Source organism: Abramis brama (genome assembly GCF_963993115.1).
Source record: "Abramis brama genome assembly, chromosome: 9".
Lineage (NCBI taxonomy): Eukaryota > Metazoa > Chordata > Actinopteri > Cypriniformes > Leuciscidae > Abramis > Abramis brama.
The window spans coordinates 33,477,178-33,501,541 of record NC_139971.1 but is presented as its reverse complement, the minus strand read 5'-3'; the positions used below and the strand labels follow the sequence as shown (position 1 = coordinate 33,501,541).

At 39.7% G+C, this 24,364-nt stretch overlaps 1 protein-coding gene across 2 annotated transcripts in view; it reads right to left on the bottom strand.

Moving 5' to 3' along the window:
• cttnbp2 (cortactin binding protein 2) overlaps positions 1-24,364 on the bottom strand; it is a 50,063-nt gene that overhangs the window by 1,352 nt on the left and 24,347 nt on the right. Inside the window, exons 3-22 of one of the 2 annotated variants that reach the window (XM_084123737.1) lie at positions 20,002-20,226; positions 16,904-18,344; positions 14,283-14,489; positions 14,052-14,151; positions 13,400-13,550; positions 12,735-12,962; positions 12,517-12,634; positions 12,143-12,400; positions 9,884-9,979; positions 8,176-8,255; positions 7,665-7,751; positions 6,683-6,782; positions 5,821-5,976; positions 5,542-5,723; positions 4,414-4,592; positions 3,873-4,078; positions 2,187-2,369; positions 2,014-2,065; positions 1,818-1,929; positions 817-963 (exon numbers count right to left, since the gene is read on the bottom strand). In XM_084123737.1, coding sequence (XP_083979863.1) covers positions 817-963; positions 1,818-1,929; positions 2,014-2,065; positions 2,187-2,369; positions 3,873-4,078; positions 4,414-4,592; positions 5,542-5,723; positions 5,821-5,976; positions 6,683-6,782; positions 7,665-7,751; positions 8,176-8,255; positions 9,884-9,979; positions 12,143-12,400; positions 12,517-12,634; positions 12,735-12,962; positions 13,400-13,550; positions 14,052-14,151; positions 14,283-14,489; positions 16,904-18,344; positions 20,002-20,226 — 4,308 coding nt within the window. The remainder of the gene's footprint in view (positions 1-816; positions 964-1,817; positions 1,930-2,013; positions 2,066-2,186; positions 2,370-3,872; positions 4,079-4,413; positions 4,593-5,541; positions 5,724-5,820; positions 5,977-6,682; positions 6,783-7,664; positions 7,752-8,175; positions 8,256-9,883; positions 9,980-12,142; positions 12,401-12,516; positions 12,635-12,734; positions 12,963-13,399; positions 13,551-14,051; positions 14,152-14,282; positions 14,490-16,903; positions 18,345-20,001; positions 20,227-24,364) is intronic. The other variant, XM_084123738.1, reaches the window with a different exon arrangement.

Below are 24,364 nucleotides of genomic sequence, written 5' to 3'. Positions count from 1 at the left end.
TTCCGCAAGAACCAATGAGGTTTGTTCTCGCGAGTCAAGCAAGTATGGTTGCGCTTCTGTTTGATCAATGTTTATATGTGAATAAAAGCCTAAATTCAATCTGTTCATCATATAAAGCGATCGAGTCTTTTCAGAAAATCTGTACTTAACCGCTCCATTCATAAGGATTAGTTTTACAATCTCTTTATAAACTTTTTGAAGCGTCAAAGTGGTAGTTGCGTAGACGGATGGACAATGGAGGGACAGAAACCTATCATATTTTTTTTTTAAAGAAGAACAAAAACCTGTTCCACGGGTTTGGAACGACATGAGGGTGAGTAAATGATGACAAAATTGACAAAAAAGATGACATTTTTGGGTGAACTACCCCTTTAAAGAGTTAGAGGCCATAAACCAAACCAACCTGCTATGAGGTGAATCACAATATTAAAAGTATTTGAAACTCGGATAAAAAGAAAAAGGTAAAAGACTGCACTTAAAAGCTTAAATGAAGTAAAAAGCCCTGCAAATAACTTTTAACCAATTAAAAGCAACAGATAAATATAGAACACATGACATAGCTTTCTAAAAATCACGGTGCTCAAGTTAAAATAAATTCAACTTCTAAAAAACGTGAAACGTTCCTTTACCCGGTGTTAAAAGCGGGGTTTAAAATACGCGCAGTGTGAAATGTCCTTATCTGTGCACTATGTAGAGTGTCCAAACTGGTCATTTATAAGGGTCCGTGACAGTTAGGACAATGCCTTGGAAGAACGCTACCTGTAGGTGTCTCAGTAGGCTTTGGAACAGAGCCATGGTGTTTTATCAAAGGCTTGCCTTCTGTGTTGGAGGATAGGTCATATCCACGGCACTCTCTGTTGTAACAGGGAGTGTTTGGGGCTGCGTGACCTCACCATCACTCATCTGAGGAGTGGGCGGACTCGAGTCTGGAAGCATGATGAAGTCCTCTTTAAAGAGAGCAATCTGTACCAGGTAAAAGAGGAAATGAAAACAGCTCGTCAATTCCTAGAAACTGCAAGGCCATGTGCTTTACTGTGCCAGACTGTTGTAGCTTGAACAGAAAGTCTCTGAGAGTTTTTTGTAGTAAACAGACTGAGACTAGAAGATTAAACCACTGCTTTGCAATGTGCATGTAAAATTAACAAAAAAATACCAATAGTAACAAATGATATTTTTACATTTTCTGAAGGCATTTTCTGAGTGGTGCTTGTACGTGCAAAATTGACTTCCATAGTAGGAAAAAAATACAAAAAGTCAATGGGTGCCATCAACTGTCTGGTTACCAACATTCTTCAAAATACCTTCTTTTGTGTTCAACAGAAGAAAGAAACTCATACAGGTTTGGAACAACATAAAAGGTGAGTAAATGTAAATTTTAGTTTTTGGGTGAACAATCCCATTAATGCAAGTCAGTTGGAGTTTTTCTCCCCCCACTTTATTATCAAAACGCAAATGGATTATTTACATGTACTATTAGTAAGGTTTTTTTTAACTTTCTATTCATCGAAGAATCCTGAAAAAAGTTGATCAGTTTCCACAAAAATATTAAGCAGCACAACTGTTTTCAACAATGATAATAAGAAATGTTTCTTAAGCACCAAATCAGCATATTAGAATGATTTCTGAAGGATCATGTGAGACTGCTGAAGAGTAATGATTGTCAAAATGTAACTTTCCCATCACAGGAATAATAGATTTACTTTTGATCAAATAAATTCTGCGTTGGTGAACAAAAATAACATCATCTTTTTTTGAAATGTTAAAAAACTTACATAGCCCAAACTTTTGAACAGTGCAAGTGCATATATGTCTATTACCTTGCTTATGTCTGGCTCAGATTTGCTAGAGCACATGGTCTGGAGTTCTCTGATGAGATCCGTCTCATCATCAGAGTAGAGAGAAAGACCCACAGCAACTCCATCACTGAGTCTGCAGGAACATCCACACAGAATCATTGAGTAACACTGCCATCTGCTGGTAGCACAAACACACGCACACACATAGGAAACCAACCTTGCATGATTGACATTTGTCAGTGGGTGAGTGCTTGAATTGGCCAGAGATCCTATATTACAAGAATAAAAGAATAAGGATTATTTAGACAATTTTTTGGAAACAAAAAGTTAAAAAGCTTCTGTAGCTGAGGTGCATTTACTGCAAAATCAAAGCCATCGGTTACACCTCACCTTCTCTTAAGGAACAGCTAGAGTTCCTCCCAGAGGCGGGGCTTCCTTTCTTCCGCGGACTGGTGTTGGCTCGTCTCCAAGCGCCATTATCGCGTCCTTTTCGGCCCCCTTTCCTGTAGGCGGAGCCAATGGTGGAAAGAGGGAAACATCCTCCCTGGAACTCTGGTAAAAGCCTGTCAATCTCTAACCACACAAACAGAAAAAGAGTAAAATATGTTTTACGTGAGCACCAATAACTACTGCACTGAAAGATTTAAAGGGGCTATTTGTAGAATTCAAAAACCCTTGTTGTTAGCGACACCGGTGGCCATTAAGTGAATTGGAGGCAGCAACTTATTGCTTGTGTTCGCACTGTAACAGGCCAATATACTCCGCAAAGTTCTTTTTTTATTCTTCACATATAAGTAAAAAGTAGTTGGAAATAGAGAGATATACTGTTAACGAACATCCCGAAGTCGTCCACGCTGCTGAGAGCGACATTTAGATGAATATTTAAATATGTGCTGGCCGCTTTCCTCTCAGTAACAAAATAAACATCTAAAATGACAGCGGTGAGAAAACAGCAGTTAAGAAAGCATCTGATCATAGCGATATGGATATGTTTGCCCCAGCTCTGCAATTCACTGGCATCATGTCAACAGATGAGGTCATTAAAATTACACAGTTATGATAGTTTGATTATAAAGTATATTTGGGACTACAGACTATATAGTTCTGGCTATGCGAGACTATAGTTTGAATGAATCCCTTTTCTTTGCATGACACATTGACGTTACAGTACAGAATGGCTCTTTCGGCATTATCCTGAACATTGTATAAGCATTCGTTTCAAGTGTCATATAACAGAAGAGAGGCTCTCGGGAGTGTGCTTAAACTTAACATCCTTTTTATTTTCCCGGCAAAAATATTCACATTTCTTCACATAAAAATCAGTCTGGCTTTCATAGACAACCTAGGAAGTTAGGAAGGTCTCATTTTATAAAGTTTCGTTACACGCTGTTCAAATCGATTAATGCATTAAAATTCTTACAAATAGCCCCTTTAATGGCTAATGGTCAGTGTTAGTAAAGCTACTTTGAATGTAGTCTTGCATAGCCAGACCTTCAGACTGACGGCAGAAGGTCTGGACTCCATAGCAGCTACATGTAAAGCAATCAATCACAGTTTGTTTTGTTCAGCTTCATGTTTGGGGGCATGAAAATGTAACGTCGATGATGTCCCAACGGTAACAGAATGGCGTGCAAAACTCTTAGACGTATTTTAAAGAGTCTATGCTGTGAACTTCACATACTTTTGAAAATCCAGTGTTTAGTTGATTCTGAAACATTGTCACAGATATAAACACAACAGCTTTCTTGTTCAATGAAGGGGTTTCAAACCACGACAGCTTTGTTTCCAGGCGGACCGTAAAAAAATGCGTCACAGAGGTTTTCTGGAAATCCTGTAGAATTCAACCAATCAAATGATGACTTCTAAACTTCTAAAATTTTGTGTGCCCTATACATCAGCCAACGGTCTGTGGGAGTGACGTCTGAGACTACTTTGAATGTGGCTGGGGAAAGTATCTCAGTACTGAAATAGCTGAATTATTGTAAAATCAACTGAGCTACTGTCAAGCTACTGATAAATGTAGTTACATTTGTCGCATGTTTTAGTTGAGTCTGCTCCCCAACACTGGTGCTGTACCTGGTCTGGGCAGTGGGCAGCCTTGCAGCACAGCCTTATTCAGAAGGATATTGAGAGCTGCTTTGACAACCGCTCTCTGACCTGGGCTCAGGCCTTTGTTGTTGGGAGACCGTCGTTGGGCGGGAGAGCGCTTGGCTGTTACTCTAGATATAACAGCGTCCTCGACCCGTGGAACAATCACTGCATTCCAAAGCCTCACTAACCACCTAAACACAAAGACACATGGACCAATTTTAACATGAAAACACTGCCTGTCATAGGAAATAAAAAAAAATAAAAAATCCATGAATAGTTGTTTAATTTCAAATGACAGTGTTGTGAATTATTATTTTTTTCAATACACATAGATTATGAATATTTGAAATTTAAATACTAATTTTCTGAAGTATTGATACATGGTACCAGCTGTGCTTTATTTACTTGTTTTTAAATATTTTAATTTTTTATTTTACAGGGCAGCTGTAGTACAATTGTCTTAGAAATATTATTATATATATATTAATATTAATTCCAGTATTGTGACAACACTAGATTGACATACTTTGGAATGGCCTGGGTCTGTTCTGGATTCACAGGGCAGGAGAGGAAGATGTAGGGTCCCAACAAGGCTTCTGATGTCCCCAGACGCGACAGACAGGCGTTGAGCTGGTGCCACACTGAGCACACCCAAGAAAGAGCTTTGTGTACGGGATCATCAGATGTCCAGCACTGGCCCTGAGTCTGCAGAAACACAGAAAATCTAAGCTAAAGGGATAGCTCACTAAAAAATGTAAAAAATGTTATGCTTAAAAGTCTCCATTGTTTGTAACTGCAACTGAAAAACACCTCTTTATGTGCTCCAAAAACGATTTAAAACTAACTCAACTAGATATCAAAATGAAAAAATTCAGCAGTCATACGTTACAACACAATAAACTATACTAAACCGGTGTTTCTCAACCGGTGGGTCACGACCCAAAAGTGGGTCACAAGACTGTTTTGAGTGTGTAGTCAAAAAGAAACATCAAAAATATTTTTTTGTAAATGTTTTTCTGATGCAAGACTTTTATTTTGAAAGATGTGCGTGAAGGCTGACGACTCTTCTGTCAGACACAGTAAAAAAAAATAAAAAAAGTGCCTGAAAACACACCTTGTGATTCAGTATCTATTCAGTGTGTGCTATATATCACTTCACAATATATATAGAGCAAATTAAATCACCAGCATGCAACGTCGTAGTTACGTTTAGTGAGTCATGAAATTACTAAAATGTACGAATTAATTATGTAACTGGTATGTCGTGTGTTAGCTGGGAAGAATTTGCATGCAGGTATTCATCAGGATCAAAGCCCTTGTGTTTTATTAATAGTTCAGGTAAGTATTGTGTATTTACCATGGAAACTATTATTTATTTTAAAACTAATTATTTTCACTTATTTTTATTATTTTCAATATTTTAAATGACTGTAGTGTCTCATACCAACTTACTAACTTTATACTAGATTGGGGCTGCTATTTAATAGCTTTAAAGAGGGATGGTTTGCCTAGCGTCATGACCATGGGGAACTGTGAGTCCCATGCCAAAACTAGTTGAGAACCACTGTACTAAACGATCTTGACTAAATTTAGAGCTGAATTGCTATTTTGGAGGTCTTCCCTCCAGCTCATTAGATAATGAAGCAGGGCTGACCTTGTGGAGGAGTTTTCTGCGGAGATGACGTCCCAGCATGCCATTGAGGGGCTCTGTGTCCCAGCGCAGCTGGACCCAGCGGAAGTGCTGCTGTAATCGTAGCTCAGCACCCTGCAGGCGAGGCTTAGCCAGGGTGCCAATCAAAAAACTCCCTTCACGGAAATAGTAGAGCCCATTGTGACCTGCCCATCAACACGAGGAGAAAAGAGTTGAACCGAAACGCTATTTCAGGTACATTGACTGTTCCTGCTCTGCTACATCTGTATGAATGCATCTCACCATGATTAAGGGAGAGGGAATAGACAGATCCTCGGTTCTCTAGAGCTTCGCACAGGTCTCCCAGGATGTGGCTGAGAGAGTGGGCTCTCTCCAGACCCTCAAGAACCGCCACAACACAACGCCCAGCGCTGCCTTCATGCAAAGACACCAGGAACCCTGATACACAACACAACTCGATCAATACCAGACATACCACTATATTCATTCAAAGATGCAATTATTTAAGGAATATTATAGGTTCAATAGAAGTTAGTAAACTCCTCAAACAACATAATTTGTAGTATAATGCAGATTACCACAAAAAATACAATGCAAAAATCAAGGTTATGGAGAAGTACTTAAAATGTAAGTGAATGGGTCCCATTTTTGGAGGATTTAATAGCAGAAATTTGAAGCTCATAATTTCAAAAAAGCAGTAACAATTCTTATGTTAAAAGTAATATATTTTTTGAGCTGTAAAGTTGGTTGTTTTACAGCCATGGCAATAAATATGTAAAATTTGATATAACTTTACACAGTAAAGGTTAGTGAGTGATTTTTCACAACCATGCTAACAGACATTTTGTTCACATTTTGTGGCTATACCATTGAAACTTAGGATTTTAACATTTACAAATGTACCACATTCACTTCCACTGCAAATGTCTCACTGTAACCTAGATTTATATTGTACAATTTTTTTTTTACAAGGTACAGGCCAAAATCATCAGTTATTTCTGAGCATTTCAGATTAAACACGTGATAAACTTTATGGAAATTCAAAATTTGATCTTGTTTCTAGGGTCTGATTTCTTCTTCCTCTGCTCATTTGCCTACATCATCACTTGAGATATGTGACTCCTCGACACAGCGCTGCTCTTACCACAGTTGATGAAGATTTCCAGCAGGTGCTCTTTTGATAGACTCTCATCTATCTCCACCCTGATGACATCACAGTCAATCCCCTGGGCCTCCTGTCTGTGCTGCAAACACACACAACAGGTGCATCATAAACATCATGACTGGTACAGATGGATGTTCACATCACATGAGACATACTGAGATTCAGAGATTAAGCTCATGTTTAACTTTTACTTGATGTTTATTCATTTGTGAAACTTAATTCAACATGAAATCAAAATGGACCCTATTTACTTTATTAATACACATTTTTCTTGGTGAATAACATTTTACTCAAAAATATGTTACATTATGGAAATAAGATTGTACTCTGTTTACCATTTATTTTACAGCACTGTTCAAAAGTTTGGGGTCAGTAATGTTGTTTTTGAAAGAATTCTCTTATGCTCACCAACCAAAACGCATTTATTTGATCAAAAACACAGTGAAAACAGTAATATTGTGAAATAATATTGCAATTTAAAATAACTGTTTTTATATTTTAACATTTTAAAATGTAATTTATTCCTGTAATGGCAAAGCTGAATTTTCAGCATCATTACTCCAGTCTTCAGTGTCACATGATCCTTCAGAAATCATTCTAATATGATGATTTGCTGCTCAAGAAACATATCTTATTATCATAAATGTATCATTTATGCAGCTTCATATTTTTGTGGAAACCATGATCATTTTTTTTGAGAATTTTTTGATGAATAGAAAGTTCTATTATAAATGGCTTTACATTCACTTTTTATGAATTTAATGTGGTGTATGTTTTTGAATACATTTCATCAACTTATCATTGCACTTTTTATGTATATCCTTATAGGATTTAGCCCTCATATAATCAGTGCTTAATGTTCAAAAACATTTAAATTAACAAAATGCATTTACTTATTAATTTTTAAACCCTTTGGATGAAATGTAAAATATGAATATTTAAGACAACTGATAATAATTACCTTGATATAATGAGAGATCTGGTTGGCGATATACTCCTGAAAGCTGCCCTCCAGCCCATGGAAGATGACATTATGATACTGTTCCACCTGACCACAAACAAAAACACAACCGAGTTTATCAACACTGGTAAATATCATGAACAACAGCACATGTATTATTCATCTAGACCACGTTCATTTTATCATCCATGCCAAATATTTTATTTATGCATGCCTTTATGCAGGCTTGATTACTCAAGTGTGTCTTTGAGGGTGTTTTGTTGTCTTAAGTTACTGCTTGTTGCACTGTATCTGCATGCATCTTCTATTACAGCAGTTTAAAACACAAATAGCATCTGTTGCCCCAAGGTGCCGAACTGGTGGTGGAGGCTCAAAGCATTTTGTTTTGGTCCCAAGGTATTATAAGGACTTTGTTCCCTCTCAGCACTCTTAATCCAAACTTTAAAGATCATCCAGCGTAACTCAGACATGCTAAAAAACTCTCTTTGTTGTGAAGAGTGAGTCAGCGTACCAGGCGGACATAGTTCTGCAGCAACTGTAGAGGGATCAGGGAGTCGTACGTCATCTCATCCAGAGTGCACTCTGACAGGCCTGACAGAAAGCAAAATTATAGCAGCCATGAGACATAAATCAAACCTACACAGTATATCAAAGACCACAACACACAGAGGACATGGGAGACCAGGAGATCTGTGTGAAATTGATTTGAGCGAGGACTTCATGCATTTGTTTTGACGTGCTGTTGCATGAGATGGAATATTCTGGAGCCCAGCTAAACATCATGGTCATGTGATGACAGGGAGCACAGCATGGCTATTCATTTAAGTGTGGAAACACAAGAGATCTGCTGGTTCTTTCTATCATAGGCATAGATAGTGTAACTTTCTGCTTTACCAAGAGAATCTCTTGTACAATTTGATCATTTTACAAAATGTTGCAACACTTTATCCTGGAAATCCAGAGTTCTCGCGAGAGCACAAGTTGAATTTGCTCAGCGAGTTTACTCTGGTGTCGAATAATGATGCTCATTAAATATGCCCTTGTATCCGAGCTGCACCAATCACATCGGGTTATCTGATATAGGCGGGCCAGAGGCGAGCTAAACAGATGACGACAGCGCTGTGACGTCGAAGTCATTAGTAAACATTGCAAGATGGCTATGGATGAACACCAGTTGTTTGAAACGGCTTTGGCCGCTACAATGAACAAGTTAGACTTGGCTTTTTATCTAAAAGAGGAACAGAAGACGGCACTCGAATCGTTCCTTTGTAATGCGTTTTTGCTGTTTTGCCAACCGGATATGGCAAGAGTCTAATCTACGAGTTAGCTCCGCTGGTAGCTAAACGTATGGGGCTTGTTGTGATTGGTCGTAGTGTTATCCAATTGCGTGCAGTGAGATTTTCAAATGCATGCTTGGTGCCGCCCCTCGAGCTTGCTGATTTTCATTTGTCGATGCCAGACCATTAATCTTTCAGATTTAGGTCTGGATTTCCAGGCTAGCAACACTTCACAATGAGGTTCAATTTGTTAACATTAGTCACTGCATACATATGAACCATGAACATATAACTATGAAAAATACTTTTAATCTAATCTAATGTTCATTTCTACATAAAGAAATGCATTTTTAACATTTCTTACAAGTTATACCATGTAGAATGCATTGCCATGTAATATTGTTCAAACGTTTAGGGTCAGTAAGATAAAAATAAAATTAAAAAAATAGGAAAACAAGAAGAAATTAATAAAATAACCGGATCAAAAGTGACAGTAAAGACATTTACATTGTTGCAAAAGAACATCTATTTCAGATAACTGCTGTTCTTTTGAACTTTCTATTCATTAACAGTTTTCACTGAAAAGTCAGCTATACCAACCCAGGAATAAATAACATTTTAAAATATATTAAAATAGAAAATAGTTATTTAAGATTTTTTTTTAATAAATTGTGTTGTTTTTACTGTATTTTTTAATCCTTACATTTTTTAATGAATTTCAAATAAATGCAGTCTTTGCAAGCTGAGGAGACTACTTTATCTCACTGACCCCCTAATATGCTAATTTAGTGCTCAAGAAACATTTCTTATTATTATTAGTGTTGTAATACATTTTTAGGAGTCTTTAATATGGGTGACAAAATTAATATGGACTACTTATGTATGAGGTGTGAAATAGGCTTTAGTTTAAAAGAGACTAAATGAAACGACTGCAAAGCTCACCTTTAAGATGTATGGTAATACGTTGACTCAGGCGTTTCCGAATGAGGTCCCAAGGAGACTGGGCCAGTTCCTGTCCCGGCAGCCAGACAGCATCACCTGAACAAGGAAAATCATTTAGGAAAGAGGGATAGATTTGCTTATGGTGAAAGACACGGATGTGTAATCTTTACGGACATGGGAGCAGTTTTCATCTGCTGTTTTGAGCCATGATAAATGAGCTTTTATCCTCCTCTCTCTTTCCTGTCTGTCAGTCTCCTCATGTTTTCTGGAATAGTAGAGAGTCATCAAGTTGCTCTCTGTAGGCCAAATCGCTTCATTTTGACATCTGCTCTTGGTGTTTGGAAACATCTTGTCTTAAGGGGGGAGTTGAGTGTAAACAAAAAAAAGAAGTGGTGAGAGAAAGAGTGCAAAAGAGACAGGGAGAAGGCCATAGGGGTGTGAAAGAGATAGGTGAGAACTTGGAGGAGGCTAGTTTATTTTCAGCAGCCCTGCATGACAACCCCCGGGTCGAGCCAAGCGGAGTTAGACCCCTGTCCCACGTCCTTCCCTACTTGGCCCAGTGTGGTTTTGGACAACATCCAAGACAAGAGTCACATTAAATTCATGCTCACTAGAGGTGGTGTCAAAATAACTACTAAAGATCCTACACGAGTAAATAATAGCACATTTGTGCGGATGTGTGTGTGGTATTAAGTTCTATATTCAGAAGTTTTATATCACAAATCATACTAGTGGCAGATATATTAACACATATTGGGCACTTCGGCCATCTATTTTTTCTTGCATCTATGACAACAAGAGTTTAAAATCGCTGAGGTGGGGAAATTAAAACTTGAACAGTAACCAAGGGCAATTCAGGAAGCGCAGCAGCTGTTCATAAGGCTGGGGTCATCCAAGAATAGCCATCGCAAACGTCTCTCTACGCTACAGGTTGCATTTCAAAGCAATCATGAAACGATCATGGCTGCTTCTGCACTGTGCATTCAAAAATGTTCAGGTCATATTTCACATCAAAATAAAAACAAAGAGAATTGTTTTTTACCAAAATTGTGCAAATTACCATTCTAATATATACTATATAAATTATACGGTATTATACAGTATTATACTCTACCGTTAAAAAAGAAAAACATTTGGAAAAAAAAAAGAGATATTAATACTTCTATTCAGCAAGGATGGATTAAATTGATCAAAAGTGACCGTAAAGACATTTACATTGTTACAAACGATTTCTATTTTTATACATTAAGAATTTGTACTGACTGGGTAACTTTTGAAGGGTAGTGTATTTGTATTTTCTTTTAGTTTTGAGGTGAAATATGATCTGGAAATTACACAACACATAACACCTCATAATAATAATAATAATAATAATAATAATTTGTTACATTTATATAGGCTTTTCTGGGTACTCAAAGTGTTTTACATATGGTATGGGGGAATCTCCTCAACCACCACTAATGTGCAGCATCCACCTGGATGATGCGACGGCAGCCATACTGCCCAGAACGCCCACCACACATCAGCTTATTGGTGGAGAGGAGACAGAGTGATGAAGCCAACTAGTATATGGGGACGATTAGGAGGCCATGATGGACAGAGGCCAAGGGGCAAATTTGGCCAGGATGCCGGGGTTACACCCCTACTCTTTTTCGAAGGACATCCTGGGATTTTTAATGACCACAGAGAGTCAGGACCTCGGTTTAATGTCTCATCTGAAGGACGGTGCTCTTTGACAGTATAGTGTCCTCATCACTATACTGGAGCGTTAGGACCCACACAGACCACACGGTGAGCGCCCCCTGCTGGCCTCACTAACACCTCTTCCAGCAGCAGCCTAGTTTTCTCAGGAGGTCTCCCATCCAGGTACTAACCAGGCTCAGCCCTGCTTAGCTTCAGTGGGCAACCAGTCTTGGGCTACAGGGTGATATGGCTGTTGGCTATGTTGTATGTTGCTCATGTTGTAGACCAGGGGTACCCAATCCTGTTCCTGGAGATCTACCTTCCTGCCAAGTTCCAACTACGACCCTGATCAAACACAACTGCTAATTAACCAGCTAATTAAGATCTTCAGAAAAACTTGATAATTACAGACAGGCGTGTTAGAACAGAGTTGGATCTGAACTCTTCAAGTAGGTAGATCTCCAGGAACAGGATTGGGCACCCTTGTTATAAAGATAATCAAGTTAAAATGGACACAAATTAATCTAAATTTCTTGGCAAGTTGCTAGTTATACTGTAAGATGTATATGTGATTACCTATAATCACTGAAGCCATGCTGTTAGTAGAGAGGCCCAAAGTGTCTGCTCTATCCAGAACTTCCTGCAGTTCCCACCTCCCACAAATTAGCTGGAGGTGATTGGTCAGCAGGTCACTCAAGCTTCCTGTTAACTCTTCCCAGCTGGTATTGCAGCGAATTGTAACTTTGCCAACAGTGCATCCATCCTCCAGGAGATCCACAGGGCAAAGGCGCTCCAGTGAGCACATGAGCACCTGTACACCCACTGTGTACAAGTCTAAAGCAGGGCAGAAAGCAAATGTTAAGGGTTGGCTGTGGTCACTTAAGCCAACTATCACATAGTGGCCTAACTATCACATTTGTACAAAGCTCTATCGCTTAAATTATACTCACCCAGGTTCTCTAGTAGATCTTTGCAGTCATCTGTGGCAACATCATGTATGGTGCGATTGCATTTGTCCCTCTTCTCCATGTCCTGTTGACTGTGGTTACACAAAACTTCCAGGCATTTCTGTAAAGCAGGAAACATGTAAGCATGTGTTATCAGCCACTTCTAACTATTCTTTTCTGATGTAAAACAGTGTACTTGGCATCAAACTCCAACATGTCACCTTGTAGCCCCTGGATGCAGCAATATGGGCAGCAGTCCAGCCATCCTGGTTACTGTGGTTGAGGATGTGACTGGCCTTGGTTATGCCAGGGTGTTGGAGCTCCTGATTGGAGTCTGAAGGAGATGCAGGGAGACCCAGGTCTGGTTCAGGTGATGGGTGGTGTAGCAGGAGCTTCAGAGGGCCCACATGACCTGAACTGACAGCAGCGTGCAGAGCTGTGCAGTTGTCCTGAAAACAACAAACACTTAAGCGCAAGTGCAAAGATGTAAAAAAAAAAGAAAAACATTTGTGGAGAAAGAAAGTCCACAAACATACTTATCTACAGATATACACATACTTACAACAAAACAAAACACACACAATATAAACCAACCAGCAAATATAAAAACAGAAAACAACCTTAATTTAGACCAGGATATTTTGGGGATTTTTCAGCCCAGAAAATAAGAGCAAACTGAGAAACCATCCAGGGCATAATTAAGTGTTTCTAAAATAGGGACCGTAATTACATTCTGAACAACACATAGACCGCAAAATACCCACGCTCAACTGTTAAGGTAACCATGGAGATGAACAGAGGGCCAGTATTTCCTAACGTGTTTGGGAACTCAGAATGTAATTGACATTTGAGAGACACTGGTGTCAGTGCGGAACTGAAAACTCACAGTTGTGACATGTGAACGGTCTGCTCCTGCATCTAACAAGACTTTCACACACTCCACATGTCCCTGTTCACAGGCCAGGTACAGAGGGGTCCTTCCCTGCAAACACTCCTTCTCCAAATCAGCTCCACATTTTACAAGAGCTTTCACACACCTACCAATGAAAGAGCAGCTGAGATTGGTATCATTGCATTGAGAAACACATCAGAGACAAATCTTTCAAGATATTGTAGACCCTGGTTACACCCAGCACTACAATCCAATTTTGTTGATTTGATCACAATCGGGCAGCGCTTAAATACACATGCAAAAGGGGTCCAAAATGTTGATTACTCAAACCACTTGCTGCAGTAGTCATGTGACCACATCACATCTCATTTAAAATGCTAATCCGTTTTGATGCATCCTGGACAACAGTGACAGTACCACCTATTCACCAGTCAATCATTCACTGCATCAAAGCAAAGGTTTTAAAACAAGCCTGTTACATGTCGCCAAAAATAACCAAAAATTGTAGTCTGCCTTGTGATCAGATCACCTGATATGGATTTTAATAACAGTGCCATTAAATGTGCAAAAGTGTCACTGTTCTTAAAAACACAATAAAAGAGTTAAAACACCACAACAGCAAGGGAAAGGAGAACAGAGGACCCACCCATGGTGACCATTTACAGCAGAGGCATGTAACGGCGTAAATCCTGTTTCATTGGCAGCTTCAGCAGATGCCCCTGAAGTCAGCAGCAGATTTAAGCAGTCTATAGAAGAGACATAAACACATTATTTCCATATTAACATATACATTTGCACTGTGTATATGTACACTAGACAAAAGCACAATGCTAACAAAATTTTTATGCATACAAATGCCAATCTCCCCAGCACGTACCTGTGTGTCCATTAAGAGCAGCAGAGATCAAGGCAGAGGTTAATTCATGATGACGATGATGAACATCCAATAGTGGATCTTGGTTAAGCAGCATAGACAATAAAGTGACATTTCCCTGGGAAGCAGCTTGGAGGAGAAGGGTTTGCCCGTCATCCAGGGGGACGGGGTCACCACAGGTTAGCGAGGGGACTATGGAGGGACACCAGCCTGGGAGGGTTCAAGCAACAGCAGTAACTAGTGAGGCAGGGTGCTTGTGTTGTGTCAAAACGTGTTCCCTGAACCAAAACATTACCCAGAAGATCGACTCCATTTGTCATACAGAAATAATTTAAGGCCACTGCCACTGGCGCAGTGAGTATCTAGCAGTATCCAAATTACCCTCCAGAAAGATGAACATAAAAAATTTGTGTTAAAAATCAGAAGCCAAATTTGGTTAAAACAAAGGATAAATGTTTATGTTACGTACACATTTTGGCACAACATTGGAAATGTATTATTCTAGAGAGTGCATCTGCAATCCACACACTATATCCTACAAATCAGATCAGTTTTCAAATGCTAAAGTCAATTTCATCGGTTTTTAGGTCAGGCTAAAAACAAAATCAAATAAAAGACAACTCAACTGGATAAATCAAATCAGGCAGCAGGCGGTTTATGGTACATTAATGAAAGTCACGCATCGTAAATAGTTTCAGACAAACTGAAACATTCTAAACATGGTGCTGATTGTGAGAGACATGTCAATTAGACAACGTTAGAAATATGGAAACTACAGCAGAGAAACAGATGAAATTTGAAAGCACAGAGCACAATGCACAGGAATACTACTGGCAAATTGGCACCTGTATGTGAAAACAGAATTCAAATAACTCATCTTGCAGTGTGGATGTAACTAGTCTAGTATCTGAGTGCTAATGCTAAAGCATGTTTGTAAATAGCTTTGTCTCTAGGGATTCTCTATGTTTATCTTGGTTAGTGGAGGGAGTTTTGAGTGAGATAGACAGAGATAGAGATAGGCTGTTTCATTAAGGTCCAGTGGAAAGCATAAGATTATTGTCTCTTTTCTGGGTTAAAATGGGCGGCAAAGAGAGCAGAGGAGCCCCAGAGAACTGCCATGGCTGAGTGGCTGCAGAAAGAGGGAGAAAAGGGCTAATTTTTAGCATTTAGCGATGACAGCTAGCTACCGACATCTTTCAGAGATACCCTGTGGATTAGTTTCTAGTGACATTGAAGAAAAAAGACTCTGCTGGAATACTTGCTCTGCCTTCAATGGTGTTATAATTGTCTTTCTTTGGTGTTCTCAGAGAGCTATGGAGAGGCCTGCAGAGACAGGGTGGTATTTCAAAATATGAGAGAACTCTAAAGCTTCTGACACTGCTTCCAAGGGGAAAATCTAACTGCAATTGGATCTGTCTCATTTATTTGGCTTACAGACTAGTGCATGACTCTACCTAACTGACATCTCTGTCAAAGATCTTTTGGAACTACCCTGCTGAAAAGACCAGCATACGTTGCATCTTTGATGTTGGTCCCCAGTGTAGGATGTTGTTGTACTGGTGTTTCCACCAGGCTTCTTAATTAGCTTTACCAGTAAGACTTTACAAGAAAGACCATACTGGTTGACCAGCAACCAGCTAGACTAACACCAAATCAGCACTAACCAGCCCGATCAGCAAGGACATTCCTGCTAATCTAAGCTGGTCTTTTAGGAGGGTAGCATTTTAGCACAGGGGTGTCCAACCATGCTCTTGGAGGGCTGCTGTCCTGCAGAGTTTAGTACCAACCGTATTCAAAAACACCTGAATTAGCTAGGTCTTAAAGATCACTACAAACTTTCAGACAGGTGTGTTTGAAAGGACACTTTGAAGGACATTGGCACTACAGGAGCCTAATTGGACACCTTTGCTCTAAGAAAAGAATTTACACTTCTCAAACAAAGACATCAATGGTATATCTCAGATGTAAAAGTAATTGCTATTGTGCAGAATCAATGCATAAAGACCTATTTATGAATATTTAAGTGCAAGTCACGACAAATACAATTATATTGGGTTAGTTGTCTAGAAACGTCAATGAAACCATTGAATGAAACATTTAAAAAGGCAGGGAACAACACCACATTCACAAGTTACTTTACAGTAGGTCAAACAAAGAAACAGATGGCAGTATGGACACAGTGGAATGGTAAGTTTAAGACATTGTGGGAAATGGTTAGTGGTGCAACACAGGAGAGGCAGAACCATGCTGTAGGTCAATGGGAGGAAAGGGGAAAGAGCAGCCTCTGGCATCAGCTTCAGAATGGGTTACAGGAAAGACCCCTAGAGACCTGCATCGTCAAGAGAGGGTCAACCTGACCTGTTTGTATCTATAAGTGCTTTGGTCAAGAAACTGTCCAGACATAGATAGGTTCCCTCAAGAATCGTAAAAATGCTCTTATCTTGGTTATGTTGAAGTACTGTGTTTCAACCGGCAAGTAACCCTAGTAGATTATGAATACTCCTCTCTTGGTTCTGTGTCCTCCTCTGCTAGGACTTACTGAGTAATATATCAAATATGGAAAAGGAGGGGAGTAGAAAGGAGAAGCAGTGAAAGTAAGGGTGAAGAACAGAGCACCCTTTTACCTGATGCTGCTGCCAGGGTGCTGCCGGGGTGCTGGGGGCTATGGGACGGAAGACTAGATGGGTTTATGGAGGGACTAATGACAATGGTAGCTGTGGAGGAGGTGGTGACAGGGGGACACTCCACACATGCTGCTGTCGGCTGCTGCCCCCATGGCCAGCCAGTACAGGAAGCACCCACCTGTGACGCAGTCAAGGCTGGGACTGTACCGCCCAAATCTAGGGAGGGCTTTGGAGGAAGCTGAGGGGTGGCAGTTGATTTGGCAAGGCCCACCCCCAGTCCTGTTCCTGGGGACCTGCTGGCTTCACCTACTATTTTGATTGGTGGGTGTGGAGGGGATGGTGTCTGGGACAGTCCTGGTTTTTTTGGTGGGATGGGGGGTGGGTTACCCCTGTCGATGCGGGCCACAGTTGGTGATTTAAGGCCTATCTGGTGGTGGCCTAAACGCCCTGTGAAGGGTCCTCCCTCAGATGTGGAGTGTGGCAAACCAGGCCGAAGGGCTGCAGGGGGTCCCCCTGCTGGAGGGCTTGTGAAGCGGGAGAGAACCTGTGTAACTGTGTGGCGAGCCTGCTGTTTGGCAGCAAAGTTGTCTCGATTTGTGGGGGACAGATCGCGGGAAGGAGGGCTCTGGTTTGCGGTTCCATTTTGGTCCTGCTCTGAGGCAGAGGGTTGGAATTTGTATCGGGCCGCCTGGACGCGGGGACTGACCCCAGTCGGCAAGGTAGCAGACACACCAGGTGAATGTGAGCCATGTGGATGCGTTTGGCCCTCTCCTCCATTTTCTGCCTGAGAGCTCCCGTGGTGTAGCCCCCGTCCAGCACTGGAAGTCTTAGGTAGGTTCATGCTAGCATAGGTAGAACTTGTAGGCTTGACTGGGATAGAGAGTGGCACCTTTTTAGCTGCTTCATTTTCATCTGTCTGAGAGGAAGCAGTCTTGTAGACTGTTGCCTCAGTGCCCACAGCCACGGATGCCATAGTCTTGGGTTTAACTGGGGCAGATGCTGGGGTGACAGAAGGCAGTGGTGGGGCATCTTTGCATCGCTCAGTTCTTAGCTGCTCCACCTGCTGGCGGAGATTTTCGCTTTCAGCCCGCAGCTCCACGGCCCGCGTCTCCTCGCGGCTAAGCCTGGCACGTAGCTGCTCTCGCTCTGTGTCAAACTCAGCCAGCTGTTTCTCCATCTCTGCTTCCATCTGTTGGCTACGACGTCGCTCAGACGCCAGTTCTTCCTCTAATCTACCCACAGAACGACTGTCCTGCTCAGTGCGGGACGAGAGCTCCTCAAAGCGTTGGTTCTCTTCAACCACACGAGCAGCTAGCTGCTTGCATTCATGCACCAGTGACATCACCACGTGTTTGTTTTTCTCTCGCTCATCCTTCAGCTGAGCCGACAGCTTCCTGTGTTCCTGCTCCAGGCTCTGCAGCTGCAGTTTCTCCATTTCAAGCTAGACAGCAGCAGCAGGGCAAATGTGAGACTCGCAGAGAGCAGATAACACACACATAAAGCAAGACAGTAATTATTAAACAATACATTAAAGATACATCAGTCTTTCGGACAAAACTTTGTAAATATGCCTTGAAAATTACTTTAAAATCAAGTACGATTAAACTTAAAGAAATATCCTCAAATCAGAAGTTACTCTTAAGTTAACCTTACATAATTATCTGTTTATGTCTAAGCTCCACTAACTAAGCTTTTTCATTAACAAATCAGCTGAAGTGTTTTTTTTAAACATGTTTTCTGAGCCAGACAATTAGAAAAATGATATTATAAACACCAAATCTATTTTGTCTTTGTAAAGTATGTTCAGGGATCAGTACTCGTGTTAAGGTACTGACTGAGCTGATCACATCACTCATGTGTGATAGCAGTTTGACCTTTAAGGTATCAGTTGCTTTTAATATGATAATCAAGAGGGAATTGAATTTGTATGGGGGGGGGGGGGGGGGGGGACTACTAACATCAACTGCTGAGCAATAACCTATAATACATGCAAGAAAAAAGGTGAACTTATTGACACTACAAGTTAGAGGTAGAAGTTCAAGCTTTATTTGCAGGTTTAAGCTGCTTAGCCTATGAATAAATGAACACTTCCCCAGAAATTAAGAGATGAAAGAAAACACTTAAGCAGTGGCCAGACAGAATCAGACAGTAATAATCACTGTGATAAACAACTATGTTGATGCTATTCATAAACATCTATACTATATATATGAGCTGCTGCATTAACTACAGTACCGATGCAATAAGAGAACTGTCACCATAACAACCAAGCACAAGTGTTTATTATTGGAAAAAAGAGCGGAGTTCACTCAGTGTCGGTGTAACATGTAAATATGCATGCTATGTACATATATATAAACTGTATCTTATAATACACAAGTCCTATCCTACAATATAACTGAAGCCACTGACATGGTGAACACAGCTGATATCTGGTCTGCAGAAGTGGTGTGCAGTGAATGGTCAGGGGTCACTTGGAAGAAGCATGCATGTGTGTGTGTGTGTGTGTGTGTTTAAAGTTAAAGGCCTGCATTGATATCATGTAGCTAGTATTCTTCGTAGCACTATCTCAAATAGTGAGATATAGATTTACGGATGTGTTTGGCAGAGTGTTTTAGAGCTTAGCATCAGGTTCTCTCCCTCTTTGACACCTCCTCTTCTTCTTCTTCTTCTTAAATACCATTATTGCTCGCCTTGTCTGGCGCTCTTTTTCTTACTCTGCTTTTCTGACATGCACTTTGCTTTCATGGAGGTTAGGAAAAGTGGATTTTGCCTAAAAGTCTCTTTTTTTTTCTGTCATCAATTTTTCCTGCCAGAACAATATCAGCATAGATGGTGTAGACAAATTACTACACTCCCCACAAAAAGAGACACACAGGTGCACACATGCATACTAGAATATGTTCCAAGAATAACTAGGAACACCTCAGCAATCCTCTGACAGCAAACTTAATCAAGGTCAACGTAATCCCACCGAAAAGTATGACTTATTTCAGATAGAATATGTAAATAATCTTAGAATAATTCACACACAATCCTTTCTGTAGTCTTGCCCTGTTAAACATACAGAATACACACAATTATCACACAGATCTTACCCTTTTCTGTCTGCTCTCAGCGGCTGATAGCTGGGCAGACATCCTCTCCTGCATCTTACGGCAGTGGGCCATTACAGCTTCCAGCACGGTGATGGGGCTCGCGCTAACAGGCCTACAGTCCTTTGGTCCCGTCCCTGACTCAAAGTCCCTCTGCATGGCGAGGAATGGGTCCGTCAGACTGAACTGTCCATATCGCTCCTGCAGGAACACTTCTTTCCTTCGAGCCTATGAAGAACATTTTTGCAATTTTAAAATACTGTTTTTTCAATAGCTTTGCATTCTCACAACTGTCTGTATCTAACATTACTCAAAATTACCCTTGTTTGGACACACACACATAAATATTAAATTACGGTAGATATTCTGAATAAGGTGTGTATAAGACCCAAAATTCTGATACAGGAACACAGTATGCAAGCTGTCCATTTCAGATTTCCAGAAACAGGAACTAGGCTATTTTTTTTATTACATAAAAAAGGAATCAGGCTAAATTCTAATCAATATCTGAATAATCTTGTGCATGTAAAGACAATAAAAGAACAGAAAACTTCCAGAGATCAAGAGGTAAATACAACTCCTAGCATCATTATTATGATGCCAATGTGGTACATGTGGGAAAATCATTGTCAAATAACACAGAGCAATTATTACACATTATGTTACCGCAGTGATGCATGTACAGTAAGTGGTGGGTGACTGCCAAGAGACAAACCGCCAACATTGCTCGTGATCTTATGAGTATATGCTTTGGGAATTGTTTGAGTGTGGGAACTTAGTGCACAAACAATTGTGTACTACTAACTAAGGAGAACTTTAATAACAATAGAAGCATTTAAGTTCTTCTACTTTCCAATGCAAAGACACACACAAACCTCTTAATACATCCTGACATGTTGCACTCAAACATACATGCTCACAAAGAGCAGGTTAGCACTTTTTCAGGCGTGATCATTAAGCCTGACGTTTACTTATGTCGTGTCAAAACCAGCTGATCATCTCAGCAGGGTCAATTAAGGGTCAACACTGTCACCCCACAGCAAACAACCAAATACAAATGTGATGTTTTCCTTGACACAAATCAACACAGACGACTGACTGTATTTCACTGCAAGGGGATGCAACACAAATTCACGAGTGAAGCAACCAGGTTAACTGTAACTACTTGGGAGATGCTAACCGTTTTTATCTGCAGTGGGACGAAAAATGCACCTTCATCACAGTGCAAGAATTCAGTAAAAAAAAAAAAAAAAAAAATCAGTAAAAATATTATTTGACCTGATAAACCTGTTAAGTTGGTAACGGTAAGTTCCCTTACAATATACAATAAAAAACTGTAATAGATACAGTATAACGGGAAATGTATGTGTTTTACATTAAAATACAGTGAAAGGTTAAAGGTACAGTTTTTGGAAGTGAAAAATAATAAAGTCATCTTAGAATTTACAGTGAAATTCCTTGTTTGACACTTCACATTCGATGATTTTTGAAATAATTGTTTAGTTTGTTTGTTATTAGTTATGTATATTAGGGTTTTTTCTTATATTAAGATTGATGAGATTGGTGTCATTTGAGGCAGAAATATATTATTTGTAGCTTTTTACAATTAGCTAAGCACTATACCTGCTTAGCATTCCGAGTAAACATTCTATATTCTTATACGAATTACCCAAAAGTTAATGAAAAACACACAAACCATATATTGTCATAATAATATATGTATTAGCTTCGTGTTTCATCTGTACAAATGTTTCTTAGTGTTTGTTTCTATGTCTATGTACAATACAGAACATGGAAGTTTAAACCTGTTATTCATTACAGGATGAGGAGGACTTTTTATGATTAGTAATATGAGTGATGTACAGTATCATGTGCAGCGAATGTGTCGGTGCATCAGTGTCACGAACAGTGTCTGAAGCCACTAATGCGCTGCAGATCGCATAATACAGTGGAAAATTAATAGAAATGATGATTTGATTAAAAAATATATAAAGTAAACGTGAAAACTGCAATATTTCTCCAAATGTGCACACTTTTGGACTAAATGGCCTATTGTGTCATTCAGCTAAGCCCTATGAATGCAAATAAACCAGAGCAGACGTGATTGAGTATAGATGTATCTTGTTATTCTATTGGGAAAATCAATAACTACTGATTACTTCATTTGTAATCATGAAATTACTGTCACTGTAACCATTTTTATCATAAACACTGACTGAACAATGGTCAAATATCAAATCTAGAGTCCTAAATCCCTCTAATGATACACAGTTTGCCAGGATTGAATAAGAATGTCATGTATAGCGTGCAGTTGATGTAAATAACAGTAATCTGGGGCAGCTTGCGATCTTTGCGTGATAAATGTTTAATTAAGTGTTACATTATTAATACATTAAATTAATATTTATAATGTTTACTATATTAGTGTTGTGCGTTACCATGAATGGTGTTTTGTATGTGTGTGTATGACACTGTGAACCTTCTATATTTGTGGAAAAGCTACATCTAATGACCTTTGCTTTCTCTGTAGCACTTGTGCTTTTATGGTGGTTGTCACTATATTATAAAAGGTACAAAACAGATTTTAGTACTTTAGTATATTAACATTATATATATGAATGCTCTTTTTTACTGTAAATTTAAGTTAAATTTGTAAAACAAAAAATTTATGGCAACCACAGCTGACATTTTTTATCGTAAATTTCACAGATTTTTTTGTTTTTATAGTGCAAGACACAGATTCAGTTAAACGTACAGTATGGAATTTTTCTCCACTAGGGGTCGCTAACCTATTTACAATAACAAAGGTGTAGTTTGATGACGCAACACATGTTAAGAATTATGGATGTTGTCGTCAACGTCAAGCCGGCCGATCTAATAATGTTTATGGATGACTGAATACATCGATGCTTTTATCATGACTGTGATATGAAGCAGTTCAGGATTGCTAAGAGACAGCTATCAGCTCCACACGCGACGCGAGACCCGCGGATATAAAAGGAATACGGACATTTCATTCTACCGAACTACACGCAGAATTACTACTCACAGGTCAGTTTATTAGACAAATTAAACTTTTGAGGTAACGCAGCGCTGTTTCACCTGGTCTAACATTACATTAGCACACTAAACTGCATTTGAATGTGTTGAAAAGTATGTGTTAGTCTGTCTGTATGAGACTAGCAGTAAGCTAGATCAACATTAGAATAACATACAGATCATATTCTAACATTTTATCATTGTTGAACTATATAACATTGATTAGTTTTATGTAAATGTGCTCACCTGTTTAATAAAGTACATGTAGAAGCGGTCGAAGTCTCGGACGTGGAGCTCTCGTTTATATACTGTCTATGGGAGCTCTCGGCATCTCGAAAACACCGCGCTGATATTGATTCTCGTTTTAGTTCTCCTTTTTTATCCAAAGTCTGCTTGCCATGGTCCGTAATGTTTGAACGAAACAACAACAGCGTGCAAATAGACATTGCGAACTCCACAGTTGTCTGCGTCTGTCGCTTTGGTTAATCAGAGGGCTCTGCTCATAGCTCTGGTTACCATGGCAGTACGAGCGGAAACCATAGGCGGAAACCAGGGACAACGCGGATATGACGCCATTGACTGCGACAAAACGGAAATAAAGAAACGTGCCGTGTCTAAAAATTAAATTAAAATTTCTCCTGGTTTGAAAGTTGTTGGAAACAGTCGGGATAATGTAAGTACACAACTAAAAAAAATATATAACGTAGATATAGTGATTTTTGATAATTTTAAAGCAAAAAAAGTTACATATTGTGCCTTTAAATGACTCCAAGAACATTATAAGGGATTCAGTGTCACAAAACATGCTCAGTGTCAGGCAACCCACTGGGTTGATCTACACTACCCATCTGTCCAGGATAAGTAATACTATAAAATGAACAAGCAGATCAAATGAGAGCGATAATCTACAAGTTTACTCTCTGCAGGGTGTCCCTATTTAGCACAGTCTGTGTACTGGAAGCAGGAGGAACCATGCAAAGAGCACAAAGCATCCTGGAGGCTAATGCCCAGTTACTGCTTCACCAAAGAAGGAAATAATCAACACACAGATGTACAAACACACACACATACGTGATCCCTGAGATGGATGACTCTCATTGCAATTGTCAGGATCGGTTTACTTCTGCTGTGTATCACGGCTTTCAAGGGCATAAAAGTTCTCTAAGTGAGTTGCTTTCAGTCCACTTAACATGAAGAGACAGACCGGTGCTGGACCAGGCTTATTTCATTATGAGTGCAGTCTGCCATAAAAGTGGAAAACAAAAGGAAGTGTGCGAGAAATATTAGAGCCAGCTTCAAATCAAAGGAATGTGCATGGATGGATGAA